The sequence below is a fragment of the Cimex lectularius genome, unplaced genomic scaffold (assembly GCF_000648675.2).
Source record: "Cimex lectularius strain Harlan isolate CLEC.00 unplaced genomic scaffold, Clec_2.1 scaffold2, whole genome shotgun sequence".
Classification (NCBI taxonomy): Eukaryota; Metazoa; Arthropoda; class Insecta; order Hemiptera; family Cimicidae; genus Cimex; species Cimex lectularius.
Window position 1 is genome coordinate 2831047 of NW_019394219.1, and position 14339 is coordinate 2845385.

The window sequence follows — 14339 nt, forward strand, 5'->3', positions numbered from 1 at the left end:
TAGGTAAGAAAGGGAGAGTGAGTGAGTGAGAGTGTGTGTTTTGCTGAAAAAGAAAGAAGTGTGACAGACCGAATAAAAAAGGTAAAAATAAGGAGATATAAAGAGGTAAAAAGAGAAAAAACATATAGCATTGAAAAGAAAGAGAGGGGATTAGAGGAAGCCATACCTGCCAAGGTATAACAATAGAAAAAAAAGAAATATGAATAAAGTAAACAACAGAATCCAAAGTAATATAAAAGAGAGAACTAAATTGCCCAAAACTGAACAATATTGAGTTTCACCTATCTTTGTACTCTGTTTTTCTTTTAATTATACACATCTGTACAGTACTCTTCTCCTTTTTACCCAATGATGAACGTTAATTTTATTTTTTACACTCACAATTGTTGCATAATAATAAGGGTTTGGAATATATAATAAATTGAGATAAAAATATAAGAAAGAAAAGAGGTTGTTGAGGAGGGGAGCAAATTGAGCAACATTTTATAAGAGTTATCTGCAGAAAACTTTCTCTGATCATAAAAGAAAATGTACAATAGGTGTTCAAATTACCCTGTATTCAATTTTTACTAATGACAAAAGAAAAAGCGAATAGAAATTTTAGAAATATATTACCGTTACATTGCCTCAAGTCAAATCCCACAATATAAATTGAAAAATCAACTGAAATGTGGTCATTATACACAATAAACTTAATAAATATTAATTTCAATGGATTTTATTTCTTTTAAAACTAAAATTGACTCATTAAGTCACGTTTTAATGACTTTTTAACAATTAATTCTACATCTTTGAACTTGTACATTTTAATGTTTTTATTTTTACTCCGTTTAATTTCCCTCTTTGTAGAATAAAATTAATTGGAAATACAAACCACTTTTTTTAATAGTCTGATGGCAACTAAGCTACCACCATCAGGTTCAACATCTTTTATCACCATAAAATTAACCAACACTAAGAAAACACAGATTGCTTGTTTAAAATTGTATTATTAAATAAAATAATAAACCAAAAATTGATATATTTATGCCTTCTTTGTTTCTAATCAAGAGTAAAAAAACAATTCGTTCAACGAAAATAATTAAGAAAGATAACATGAAATTCATACAACTTTTAATAAATCGTAATTATTAATAAAATAATACATAGAAACGCGACTTCAGCGGAAGAATTGTCCTCTATGAGATTCCGGAATATTAATGGTTCAACTGTTCGCAGCTCACTTCTTTCAGAAATAAAAAATTCACCTGTCTTATAACAATATTATTTTTTTCTAAATTTTTAGTGTTTAACAATCCCACATTTTTCTTAAGAATCCCATATATAAGCGTGACACCAAAAAATATATTTTTTAATAACCAAACAAAGGGTCCGCTTATATTTTCAAAATAGGTTTGCCATAGTACCAGAATCCTAATAATTCTTAAAAATTAAGTCGAGGAAAAACAATAACAATCCTTGTTACCAAATGTTTTTATATTAAATGTACAAACAAGATACAATTAACGGTTAGACTTGGCAACACGTTCCAACTCGTCTTTTTTCTTGATTGCGTATGAATTTGATGAACCCTAAAAAGAAAAATGTATAATTTCAATTAAACAACGAGAACTGTAAATAAAGTACCTTTGCAGCATTGATAAGTTCATCTGCTAAGCATTCAGCAATAGTTTTAATATTCCTGAAAGCTGCTTCCCTGGCTCCAGTGCAGAGCAGCCAGATAGCCTAAAATGTTAGAAAAAATTCTTATTTTAATTAATTACTATAAACACTAAAATCGATTAATAAGAGATGTATGAAATTAACCTGATTGACTCTACGAAGCGGTGAAACGTCCACAGCTTGCCTCCTAACAGTACCGGCTCTTCCAATTCGAGTAGAATCTTCCCTAGGTCCTGAGAGTGTGATGGCAAGCACTAACACCTGAAGTGGGTTTTCACCCGTGAGAAGATGTACTATTTCAAAAGCGTGTTTCACTATTCTGATTGCCATGAGCTTCTTGGCATTGTTACGCCCGTGCATCATAAGAGAGTTGGTCAACCTCTCGACAATCGGGCACTGAGCCTTACGGAACCTCTTAGCCGCATACCGTCCAGCAGAGTGAGGAAGATATTTGGCGTTTTTCTCTTTAACTGCAATATAATCCTAAAAAATATTTTTAAAATATGTATTAACCAAATCAAATATTGAAATTCTTTAGAATATGAAATTTACATTGAGTACGATACATATAGTACACATGCTGTGGATATACATATAGATTTGAATTTTAAAATTAATAGTTCACTAGTTTAACTAATTTGATTCATTTAGCAACTAGTTTGTGATTGTGAATTAAAACAACATTATAAGTAATTATTTAAAAATTTGGAGGGAAAATTAGGAACGCAGTCGCCATCGCTCCTAAGCTGGAAGAATGCAATTCCTTGGCCTCATACAGAGTGCGCTGGAAAACCTCCCGATTTGTGAAATGTGCTTGAGCATAGCAACAAGTATTTGGGTCCCCTATTACGATTCTTTGAGGAAACGGGGTTATTCTGTATGTACTCATTAACGTGAATGTGTGATGTGAGAAGGTCAATGGGGTACTCAATATTCCCATTATGTATAAATTAGGTTAGTTGTATAATTTATGTAAAGGGTGATGGAGGAATATCAAGTAACGTAATAAGTTCACTAACCTAATTGAGTGAAGAGTATGTAAACAGGAGAGTATATTTATGAATACATACATGTGTGCATTTGAGCCTATATAAATCCTAATACAAACATTGCATTTACTTGATATTTATTACTTACTATGTATTAAATTTATTTGTTATAATTACAAATAATTATACACAATTATAAAACGATTACTTCATACATATTTATAAATAAAATATGTTTTAAAAGAATATCATTAAATTAAATAAAATCTGAATTTGTGGTAAAAAAGTTACAATTATTTACAAAATACTTATAGACAAAATACTTACATATTTACTATTTATTCATGATCAATAAAACACTATTCCCAACTAAAATAACAAGGGAGAAAAATGCCAAAATGATGAACTAAGACATTCTTTTGATGTGATGTGCATGTAAAAATGTATTTTTGAGAAAGAAAAAGATTTATCATGAAGAGAAATGTAGTTTACAATATGATAAAAAAAACTTACCTATTATGAGGAAGTTTAATATTTTTTTAAAAATTGTGAACAAAAATAGATCAAATTTAAAAAGGATCTTCACAATAATAATGCCAAAACAATACTGGAGAAATGTGAAACTGACTCGATTCAGGGGGGAAAAAAATTCTACGAGCTTCAAAAAGCAGGGGTTTTTTAGAAGAGGCACATCACTATGGAACGACTTCCAAATATGGAGAAGGGTCTGTTATGTCATTCCAGAACAACTAAATAAAGCTTGTAATTTGAGATGTTTAGTGACTATTAGTTAATGATTATTTGGAGATCATGAGGTGCAGGTGTGATGTGGGTTTTGAAAACCACATCTTTACCATGCCAATGTTTCAATCTTTATTGAAATCATCTTCACGCCCTGGGATTTATGAACATTGTTTAAATTATACAAATACATGTAGGATGTGGGAAAAAAATGAATTTATACAATGCTAGAACTTAGTAATAAAATAAATAACTAAGTATTTGTATTCACTCAAAGTGTTTGCTGTGTAGTCAATCAAGTATACTTTGATTGAGTCTAAAACTTCTAGCATTGTATAAATTCATTTTTTTTCCCATTCTACATGTATTTGTATAATTTAAACAATGTTTAAAAAACAGGCCCTGAAGATGATCTCGATAAAGATCAAAACGTTGGCACGATAAAGAAAATGTTTTCTAAACCTACGCCACACCAGACCGCATCTCACTATCTCCAAATAATCAATAATGTATAATTTGATCTTAACTTATATTTCTTATATGCATATTCTCGCAAATATAGTCTACAGGTAAACTTCATTATTTTCAGTAATGTATTTGTATTCAAAGTTGTACAAATCCACCACTGAAAATGGTGGTAAGCGTAAAGCAGACTTAACCAATGAAAATGAAGATCGGATGTTCAAACAGCTAGATCAACTCACAGTCCTTAACAAAACATTCACAACTTAAATAAAACACCAGACCGCATCTCACGATTTCTGAATAATTATCGATTAACGGTCACTAATCACCACACACCTAAATAAAACATTGGGCATTATATTATAACCAAAAAACTACTTTCACAGATCACATTGCTCACTTTGATCCAGTTTATAATAAGATTGAATAATTTAAAATTGATATAAAAAATATTTTTAAAAAAAATTTATCATTACCTGGAGGGACATATCGACCACGTGAACTTCTTCGCAGCTCCATTTCCCAAAGAGTTTAATTTCTGGAAGTTCGGCAGACGGGGCGTTCTGAACGGATTCGGCCCCGTCTGTCACCATCACGGCGTCGTCGCCCCAGTTTTCTTCGGTCATTTTGTAAACACTGTCAAAAAAGAAAATAAAGTTTAAAATGCAAAAACTTTATTAAATTTTTTTTCCTGTCGAAATAAATATTACAGGGCAAATACAGCATTTACAAACACGTTGGATAGGTTAAGAAGGCGAGCCACGTGTTATTCGTTTCTAGTACCTTTACAAGACCCAATCCTCGGTCGTGGAAACGTAATAAAAATTATATGATTAACGTAATATTGCGAATATTAAATATTTTAAAAGAGAACGTATTGAAAAACCAAAAATTGTTACTTACAATCGTAAAGATCCCAACGAGGAGAAATCCGGAAAGAGAACCCGACACTGACAATCCGGCACTGGGCAAAACTTACAGTGTCGCTCTCAGTCGCGTTCTCAACAAAATATCTCTTAATCAATTAGATTTTAAATCAAAATTAAGCTTTATTGGCTTGAATTTTAATTTAAATATTATAATAATAATGATAATAAAGGTACTTTATTTGTTATAATCCAATAATGTACAATAAAATTACAGCTACTAAATAAGTACCATAGCGGCACGGAAAATTCTGTTTGCCGGAGGGGAATGAAAATATAAACAGGGTTACAAAGTGCAGAATAATATAAAATGCAATTTTGAAAGAAGTTACTCTGGCAAAAAAATCCTTATAAGATCGGATAGGCAAGCAGCTTGGCGTGCAAAAAAAATCACATCAAAATTAGTCACTGACAATTAATTAAGGTTTTTAGTTGAGATGAAAAAAAGTTAATGCTCGAGAGGGATTCGAACCCACTACCTTCGGCTAGATACGCCGCTGCTCTACCACCTGAGCTATCGTGACCTCGATCCACTCTACCACAGAAGGTCGTGGGTTCGAATCCCTCTCGTGCCATTAACTTTTTTTCATCTCAACTAAAAACCTTAATTAATTGTAATGTTTAATTGGTCAAGCGGACCACGAAATTAGTGAATTAGTCACTGAATTCATCCAAAATCTCCGAAACCTGAGGAAACACTACAACCTGATTATGTCTTGGATGCTAAGGCACAAAGGAATTTTGGGTAAAGAAAAAGCAAGCACACTGGCCAGAAGAGGATCTGCAAGACCAAACATAGGCCCCCAGACTTGGGATAACAAAAACAAATACAGAATCCTCCACTACAGAATGCATCCAAATAAAACAAAAGGAGGTGGATAAACTCTAGAGGCGCTAGACACAGTAAACTTATGGTAAAACAGCCCTTACCAAGACTGGCAAACTCACTGTCGCAGTTGGAGAGGAGAGTGTGATGAGGAGTGATACGACTAATAACTGGTCATTGTCGTCTTACAAAACTACTACACAACATGGACATATAAAACGATGATCCCATTTGCAGATTATGTAATGAGGAGGAAGAAACAGCCAACCATATCATTTTCGATACCAACGGTTAAAGGAGCCATAACCTAGCATACGGAAAAAACCTAGAGAATGAAATTGTAACAGCAACAGTCAATGCCCTAATACTTCTGAAAAGAAAAATTGAGTCAATCGCACTGAACTAGGGAACTAGGAAGATACAGTAAGCCAGAAGGCTGTAGTGCCTATGGAGCACAAACCCTGCATCCCAGTATCCTCATAATCATCATCACGTAAAATGTGAATTGAAAAAAATAAAAACTTCCAAAGAACTTAAAATTAAAGAGAAAGAAGAAAACCATAAACTAAAAATGGGAAAAAATAAAATAAGAACTATAATAAAGAAAGCAAATTGAAATTAAATTATACAAACACTAAATATTCATTTCATTGACATAAATATTATCATGCATGCCTTCACAATCTTACAAGTGAAGTTGGCTCATGGTTTAACTATGCTAATTAATTGGTCTTTAGAAAGGGAACCGCAGCTTAGGTGGGGCAGTCGGATTTCATTTAAGATTGTACGTTGTGCAATGAAATGGAACTCATCCTCTCTGGCCTTAGAGTTACATAAAGTATAGAATAAATAGAGCTCCTCCACCCTGATTTAATCCAAGAAGTTCACATCTTATTTTAAACACTCACTATAGGTCACTCAGATTTGCATAATGATTAGACTCAGACAGGGTCTCAGTGAGAAACTGAATGATCAAGATCCCTGCATAACAAAATGGCAGCATATGCATGCCAGAGCAAGCCTCACAGACTCCTATCGATGATGAGTATTCATTCTTGTAAGGAGAGAGTCAAAACTAGCATTCCATTTGGGTTTATTATTAACATTTAAGTTACGAGATATGTAATATTTGAAAAATAGTGCAATCCAATGGGAGAACTAGAAAGTGTTCTGTTTTATTACCTCTAGAGCAGTTATTTTAGGGAGTTGAGGGATTTTCAGGATTTACTTAAAGTGAAGCCTCATTGAAGATATGATCAGTAGGTACATGGATGTTTGTTTCTAAGTGTGTAAAGCTAAACAAATAAAACCAAACGAAAAACAAGCTATAATACAAAGCATAATAATTTCAGTATGGATTTAGCAATTTATAATCTCATAATACATAAAATAAATTTTTCTGGGGCTCAACTTTTTAAAAATTTAATTTCCTTTTATTCCTCAACATACTAACATTTAAAGCATAATCTTCCTTTTATTCTTTTGAATTTTAAAGTTAAGTATGCATTAATTCCTATCCAGTGTTTAGCAGGGCTCTGTAAGGATCAGTCCTGAGACCAATTCTATTCTTCCTATCAGCGATATAAATGACAAAATTCATTGTGAAATCAGTCTTTTGCACCTAGTACTGATTCTTTGACTGCATTCATTGAACTGACAGGTTGCTACTTTGGGGTCTTAATTTAACCCTGACAAGTGCTTTATTCTCCATCTGAAGAAAAAAAAACCTCATTTAACCTACAAAATTGATGGTAGTTCTTTGGCTTCAATCATTCAAAAAGACTTGCGGAATAAACATGTCCTGGGCATCATAAAAAAAGGAAGCTTTCTTGCATACCAAGTTAAAAGCACTTTTCCGTCACTAAAATACTTTATGAAAATTATGTTAGCTATGTTTGACCCATACTAGAGGTTACAAGTATTATTTGGAGACCCTACTTTCAAAAAGACATTGAATTTGTAGAAAAAATTCAAAGATATTTTACACAAAAATTAAAGCCACACAGCTATGTTTACCAACTTAAATTCTTAAATTTAACAACTCTCCAAAATTGAGAGTAAGGCAAACTCTTTTAAAAAAAGTTCGAGTTACCTGTCAACTTGACCTGCCTATACTCGCTGATTTTGTCAATGAGACGCGTTGCTGCATTTTGTCATCTTCAATGTTGCATTTGCATGATTTCTTGTTAATAACTTAGCAAACCGAGATGATAGACAACGAAAAAACTATAGGCTCATCACCCTGCAAACCACAGGAGGAAATTTCACAATTTAAAATACAAATGTTACACATATCTAATATAAGTGATGAAAACAGGCCAAGCTAGTATGGAGAAAATACTACTAACTTACAAGTAAAACCATGCACTACACAAGAAGGGAAACCCTCAGTGGGCTAAAGCACAAATAGAAAAACAACATTCGGTACTCTATTACAAATACTTAAATGGATGCGCAAGATATTCAATGTCAAAGAAAAATTACTGGCCAATTTTAATGTAATATTTTAGACGCTAATGTTTTAAATATCTGCTTGGCTATCTGATCATTTTAGGATTATTTTGTCATTGTGACCTCTTTTAAGAAAAGTGGAAATAATAATGCATCAGTTATAAAATAAATATATAAATTGGAACTCCCTGGTATATTATAAATATAGAAGAGCTCTTGAAGTGTTTCCACACCCCGATATTTACATTATACAATCGACACCACTTTATTTCAATTGTATAAGGTTAATAATTGAGTTGTAATTTGACAATCGTGTTGAACAATTGTTTGACATGTATGTGGTTGCAACTATATACGTTAAGTAAGTTATTAAGATTCATCATTAAAATGATATAAAAATGGTCAAAATATAAACAGTGCTCTATAAAAGAATATGTTCCAAGTTGTACGAAATTTATAAAAAGGAAAGTGATAAAACAGACAATTTCAATGAACTTTAATTATTTTGTATTTTTTCAACCCCATCAATTTGGCATTATAATTAATGGTTAAAGTGTTATTTAAGTTTGTTATTTACATAAAGAGCAACTCCAAAAAATGTTTGTTCAGTCAAACTTTTAGAATAGAAAATTGTTAATTGTTTTATCATTTTTAGATCATAGGTTCTTTCAAGAAAATTAAGTCTTGTCATTTAGTTAGTGTAACTAGTACCAGGTGAAGTCCAGCTACCAATTTTTTTAAATGTTCTTATTGTATTTAACCATATTGATAAAGGATGAAATTTATTTCTCCAATATCAAGAGCACACCATAAGTGGCCCTCAGAGAATCTGACTTGTAGAGAGTGGTCATCATCACCAGATTAAGGATAGGCCATGCGACGTTGACAGGCCGACACCTACTTTTGAGCCAAAGCCCACAAAGTTCGGTTTGTAGAGAAAGGATTAATTGAAGGGTACCATTCTTTGGCTCCATATAGTGGGTGTGTAGGAACTGATATGTGTGATGTGTGCAAGAATTGTGCTTGAGCATGGCAGAGGGTATTTAGGTCCCAAATTCCGATTCTTAGAGTAAACATGGTTATTTTATTGTATATATTACAGATATTGTTGTGCATTCTAGTGTAAGTTGAGAATGAATGTATTTATTAGCTTGAATAGTGGGAGAAGGTTGATGGCGGAATATTGAGTACCCTATCAACCCTCAATTAGGATAGTTATATAATAGGGGTAAAGGGTGATGGAGGAATACGCCACCATTCTAATGGTATGTAAACAAGAAAGAATATATTAAAAAGTGAGAGTTGGATTTGGTTTTAGGAACTGATTGCTTTGGAGGCTGGAATGACCTAGCCAGTTGATAGCCCCTGCAGTCCAACTCTGGTCTGGACAGATAAGACTCAAACTGCCAAAACCCGTGGTGGGTCTTGAGACCTGCCTGTAATTCAATAATAAATAAACTAAAAACTAAAGCTCGAATTGCTGGTTAGGCTGCAAGAAGTGATATGTTCACTTGCACATGTATATATCTTCATGTGCATATTTGAGCTTATATAAATGAATAATATCATGTATCATCAGTACGTTCACTAAGCAAGTTTCTAAATTGGACACGGGCAATCTAAAAAGCTTCTTGAAAGGTTATAAAAGAAAAAAAATCAGATTACATAAGAAGAAATAAGAAGCAGTATTTTTACTGGGTTTTTGATGGTGATGCAAGCTCAATGGACATGAAAACAATTGGCATCAAAGAACAAAGGATGTACAGATGTAAGTCAGAGTTACGCATCACCCTGCTTATAACCCTAACAGAGAGTCAGAAATCTGACTATGGCCTACTTTGCTCGATGTTAGTTTATGAATATGTTATATGTCATATTTGATAAGTAAAATTACCATTAACATTTACAAAAAATCAAAAATCGCTCCTTTAAAATGCTTAGCTACATCATCTGAAGTACCTACCAGTTCAAAAATCCTTCTTGCTATGTCCATGTTCCCACAATTCACTTATTTGACCTATATTATATGCTTCAATCACTGGAATCCACACTACTACACTGACATAAAACTTCTTCAAACTGTTCAAAATAAATTACTTCATACATTATATATCAAATTAAACTGTTTCAATGGTAAATCCTCTCACGCTCCTTTCAAATCTTACTTCAATATTTCTGATCTTAGCTACAGAAGAAAGTATTTTGAGATTATTTTTATTTTCAAATTAATTAATAAATGTATATATTCCCCAGAAATCTGTAGTAAACTCCAATTTTATGTACCACCTTGCTACCTCAGAAATCAGAAAATATTTTTTATTGAATAGAACAAGTTTTTCACTACATTCCCAGATGAATTGCATGATGATGGAATGTCTCAACATATGACATTCTTCTATTTCCTCATTAAAACATCAGTTACTTAAAGCATAATAATTTTATTTAATAACAAAAATGTACTAATTATTTAGTTACAATGCTTTATTACATTATTTTTATATATTTGTTTTGTATAATTCCTAGTCGTTATAATTTTATAGACAGGGGGTTAATTAATCTATGTTGTTTTATTTATGAGGAATTTATTGTCTTTTTCATTGATGCATAGTGTTTTATTCTTTATTAATATTGAGTTAGTTATAAGTATTGTATTTTTTTTTTCTCCTTACTTTTGTGTTTTTTTTTTTTTTTTTTGTTTTTTTTTTTTTTAAATGGGCTTGTGACCTGTAAAAAATAAAAATAAAATAAATAAATAAAAATGCGTATAATGGTACAAAGGCACTTCTGCTTGAGCCTCTTTTTCCGAAAAATCACTCTCTCCAACTTGAAATCTAATAAAGGAGTCAACGGGTTCCACTCTTTCATCTTGGACAAAACCTGACATGTTATGAAGCTTCACAGGCAGATCTTGCTCTTCTCGCTCAATTCAGCAAAGTGCATTCTGACAACACTCCATAAAAGAGATTGAACGTTTACAATGAGAAGAAATCAAACAAGCCTGCACTAATTGCCAAATCCAGCATCTCTTCGAAGTTAAGACTTGAGACGGTGAAACAGACATGAAAAAATGTAAAACAACATCAATAATCTTTAAATGATAAAGTCTCAGTTAATTATTTTAGACAAGACAATCCAGGAGTTGATTTCATTCAGTACATTGATCTAAGCTGCTTTTGAACTGAATCCAAATAACATTTTGTTATTTTTGTAATTAATTAAATAATAAAGTGTTATGAAGCAACAAATGTTTTACTTTGAATCCAAATGAAAGATTCTGCCATAATTGGGTAAAATAAAAAAAAATGATATTTTATAATATTGATGGGTAGATGTTCTTGTTTTGTTTTGCAGGACATGGGCACTCAATATCACACACATTAGTAAAGCAGAATATAATGAGTTCATATTTTGTTTTGATAAAAGTCATCTCAGATTGAAAAGAGAAAACAGGAAGAAACTGTTGAATAGGTTTCATGGCAGAGCAGTTAACACTCAACGGACATGTGACGAAGATGAATGGAAAAAACCCAGCACATTTTCTAATAATATGCAGTGCTACAGAACTCTGCAGCAAATAATATTTTTGAACCTACAAAACAACCTTGAAAGAAATAACCATTGCAATAATACAAGTAATAATTAGATTAATTAGAACTGTTTATTGTAAGAATTCATAGAACAGGAATTGCAATCGATATTGAGGATACAGCACAAGTTATTATAATAGTTTATTTGCATTTAAATATTTAAAAAAATCAATTGTTTAAATTTGATATAAAGAATTGATTTAATTCTTTCTTGTCAATAAAAATTTATTAAACCCAGGGTTGAGGTATAACTTAGGTAGGTCAAGACAGATCGTGGACGGCTTTATTGGATGATTGTTGGGTGGTCGTTTAGTTAATCGTTCACAATCGCCATTAGCTTGTTATCCCTAAGAGAAAAATTGTCGCAGGGATTGTGAATATGGTCAAGGAAACCGTCATCACCCTCCAGCTTGTATGAGAGATAAATGCGTTACAAAGGTTCCCCCTACTGGTTTAGGATACGGGATAGAAGAAGGGATTAAGTCTATAAGAGGGAGTAGACGATACGATTTGTTGTATTGACAAACAGAAAGAACACCCTTCACTATGCTAAAAATGAACTGTGCCGCTGCCATCTGTCTCGTTTTCCTCTTTGCATTCTCAAAGGTGAGTCGCAGCGTAAAGAACTTATAACTACAGTATTTTATTAAAGTTAAGATTTTTACTTATTATTTTTGCTAATTTATTTGGTAAAAATAGCAAATTCTAGTTATTTGTAAAAGTTAGTGTATTCTCATTTTTTCCACAGAAATCACTGGAGAGTTTCCTATTTTTTAACATTTAGATTTTGTTTTATTTCAAAATATCAATTTTCTTTTTCTCATTTGCACATGGGTTAAAATTAAATTAGAAGACTATAATTTAGATTTACAGAACCTGGTATATAATTTTTTTTTTCAACGATTATCAACCCAATCAACTTTTTTTTTGTATTGCAACTGGTTTGCTCTACATATATATTTTTACATTTATTCTCTTCCTTGAGAGTAAAATGTATTCAAAAATTAAACACATTTCAGGGAGCAGAAGTTCCAACCACAACAGAAGGGGCTGGCATGACCACCTCTGGGGTTGAAAAATCGACCACTGCATCAGGATCGACTGTCAAGGGGGAAGAGGATGTCAGACAAGAAATTAAAGCCCAGCTGCATGCTTTGAGCGAAGGCTGCAAGACCAAAACTGAAATATCAGCAGGTATGTAATTTAAATTTTTAAAACTAGGATCATGGTCAATCATGAATCAATCTGCTGCGGAAAGATTGTCTCTGTTTTCATTTGCTATTATTGAATTTCCAAAAAAAATGTATAAAGAATTAAAATGATAGTGACAAGTATATTAGCCCTGTTTTACTGTACTCAACTTCATTTTTGTCTTAATAGAGGCTGCTCAGATTTCAATAAACCAGCAAATTCCCAAAACCGAGCCGGAAAAGGTAAACCATAGTTTAATTTACAACGCGACTATAAATAACGAGTAAATTTTCCAGTGTTATTTGGAATGCATTTACAACGGAATGGGATTGGCTAAGGACGGGCAGTTCAATGAAAAAGGCGCCAGAGTTTTGGCGCAGAAAAGATTCGCCGAATCATCGGAAGAACTGTCAAAAGCTAATCTCATGATCGAAGCTTGCTCAAAAGAAGGTGAAAATTCCCTCTCACCCCAAAAAGTCAAAGAAAATTGTTTATACAACTTACGATAATTTTTATTTTATTTTTAGCTGTTGTCAAAGATACAACTGAAAAATGTGCAATTGGCCGAATGATTAGAGAATGTTTCGTTAAGAATGGCGCTAAGGTAGAAGAAATTTTTTTTTTTTCATCGTTCTGTTCTTAAAATAATGTTCTGTGTTTATTTTCAGATCAACTTCTTTCCAAAGCCCTAATTTCCAGGGATATCTATCTTAGAATCAAGGCTGAAAAAGAAAAAAATTAATTTTTAATTGGAATATTTATGTTTAATTAAAACTTTCATAAAGAATGTGTGTTTTATTTTACAAACCTATGTATTCTATGCTAAAGTAGCATAGATATACCTCTTATAATAAGGGGTCGGAATCAGTTGAGATCATTAGTCTGATTCTCTTAAACCAATGTAAAATTTACAGCTTAAAATGTTTAGTTTAAAGGTTTATTAAAGTACAAAACTGACAAAAGTCCCATAAAACAGAAAATTCTTATTAATAATAATGGTAATTCTCTTGCATGTCACGAGCACAATTAGTAGGTGGACCCCAAAAAATTTAAACCGCAGAAGCATCATACTAAATCGACTCAGAATTGGCCATACATGGTTCAAACACGGACACTTACTTTTGAGCATAAGATTGCTTATGTACCCAGCATGTAGAGAAAGGTTGTTCAATGTGTCCCACATAATTGAAGGGGGTTATTTCTTGGCTCCATATAAGGAGCAAGTAGGAATGCCACCTGATATAAGAATTGTGCTCAAGCATGGTAGCAAATCTTTGGGTCCCCTATTCCGATTTCTACTAAATTTTGTGAGATATTTTAACTGTTTTGAGAATGTATTTATATGTGTGAATGTTGTCGAAGACGGAATATCAAGTAAATTGACCCTCAATTAGACTAGGTATTGAAAGTATAATTGTCTATGGGCATGGTAAAGGATGACGGATCCAGTACTCTATCACTCTACTAGAGTGAAAGGTATGTAAATAAGGAGTGATAAAGT

At 32.3% G+C, this 14339-nt stretch overlaps 2 protein-coding genes across 2 annotated transcripts; one reads left to right on the forward strand and one right to left on the reverse strand.

Annotated features, from left to right (window-relative positions):
• Positions 1-1455: 1455 nt before the first annotated feature.
• On the reverse strand, positions 1456-4870 carry LOC106663457 (40S ribosomal protein S5-like). The gene is made up of 5 exons (XM_014388309.2): positions 4761-4870; positions 4334-4493; positions 1807-2145; positions 1627-1725; positions 1456-1571 (listed from the first exon to the last, which is right to left on the reverse strand). The coding sequence occupies exons 2-5, from the start codon at positions 4481-4483 to the stop codon at positions 1503-1505; spliced, it is 657 nt and encodes a 218-aa protein (XP_014243795.1). The 5' UTR covers positions 4484-4493; positions 4761-4870; the 3' UTR covers positions 1456-1502.
• A 7098-nt stretch (positions 4871-11968) lies between these two features.
• On the forward strand, positions 11969-13625 carry LOC106663458. The gene is made up of 6 exons (XM_014388310.2): positions 11969-12253; positions 12667-12841; positions 13028-13080; positions 13135-13288; positions 13366-13442; positions 13507-13625. Exons 1-6 carry the CDS (start codon positions 12194-12196, stop codon positions 13528-13530), a joined length of 543 nt encoding a protein of 180 aa, XP_014243796.1. The 5' UTR covers positions 11969-12193; the 3' UTR covers positions 13531-13625.
• The last annotated feature ends 714 nt before the right edge of the window (positions 13626-14339 follow it).

Excerpts from the sequence above, each read along its gene's own strand:
- LOC106663458 (XM_014388310.2), top strand. The coding sequence starts at position 12,194 with ATGCTAAAAATGAACTGTGCCGCTGCCATCTGTCTCGTTTTCCTCTTT. Across the intron at positions 12,842-13,027 it reads CAAAACTGAAATATCAGCAG|AGGCTGCTCAGATTTCAATA; the intron begins GTATGTAATTTA and ends TTGTCTTAATAG. Across the intron at positions 13,289-13,365 it reads CGAAGCTTGCTCAAAAGAAG|CTGTTGTCAAAGATACAACT; the intron begins GTGAAAATTCCC and ends TTTTATTTTTAG.
- LOC106663457 (XM_014388309.2), bottom strand. The coding sequence starts at position 4,483 with ATGACCGAAGAAAACTGGGGCGACGACGCCGTGATGGTGACAGACGGG. Across the intron at positions 1,726-1,806 it reads CGCTTCGTAGAGTCAATCAG|GCTATCTGGCTGCTCTGCAC; the intron begins GTTAATTTCATA and ends CTAACATTTTAG. Across the intron at positions 1,572-1,626 it reads AACTTATCAATGCTGCAAAG|GGTTCATCAAATTCATACGC; the intron begins GTACTTTATTTA and ends TTTTCTTTTTAG.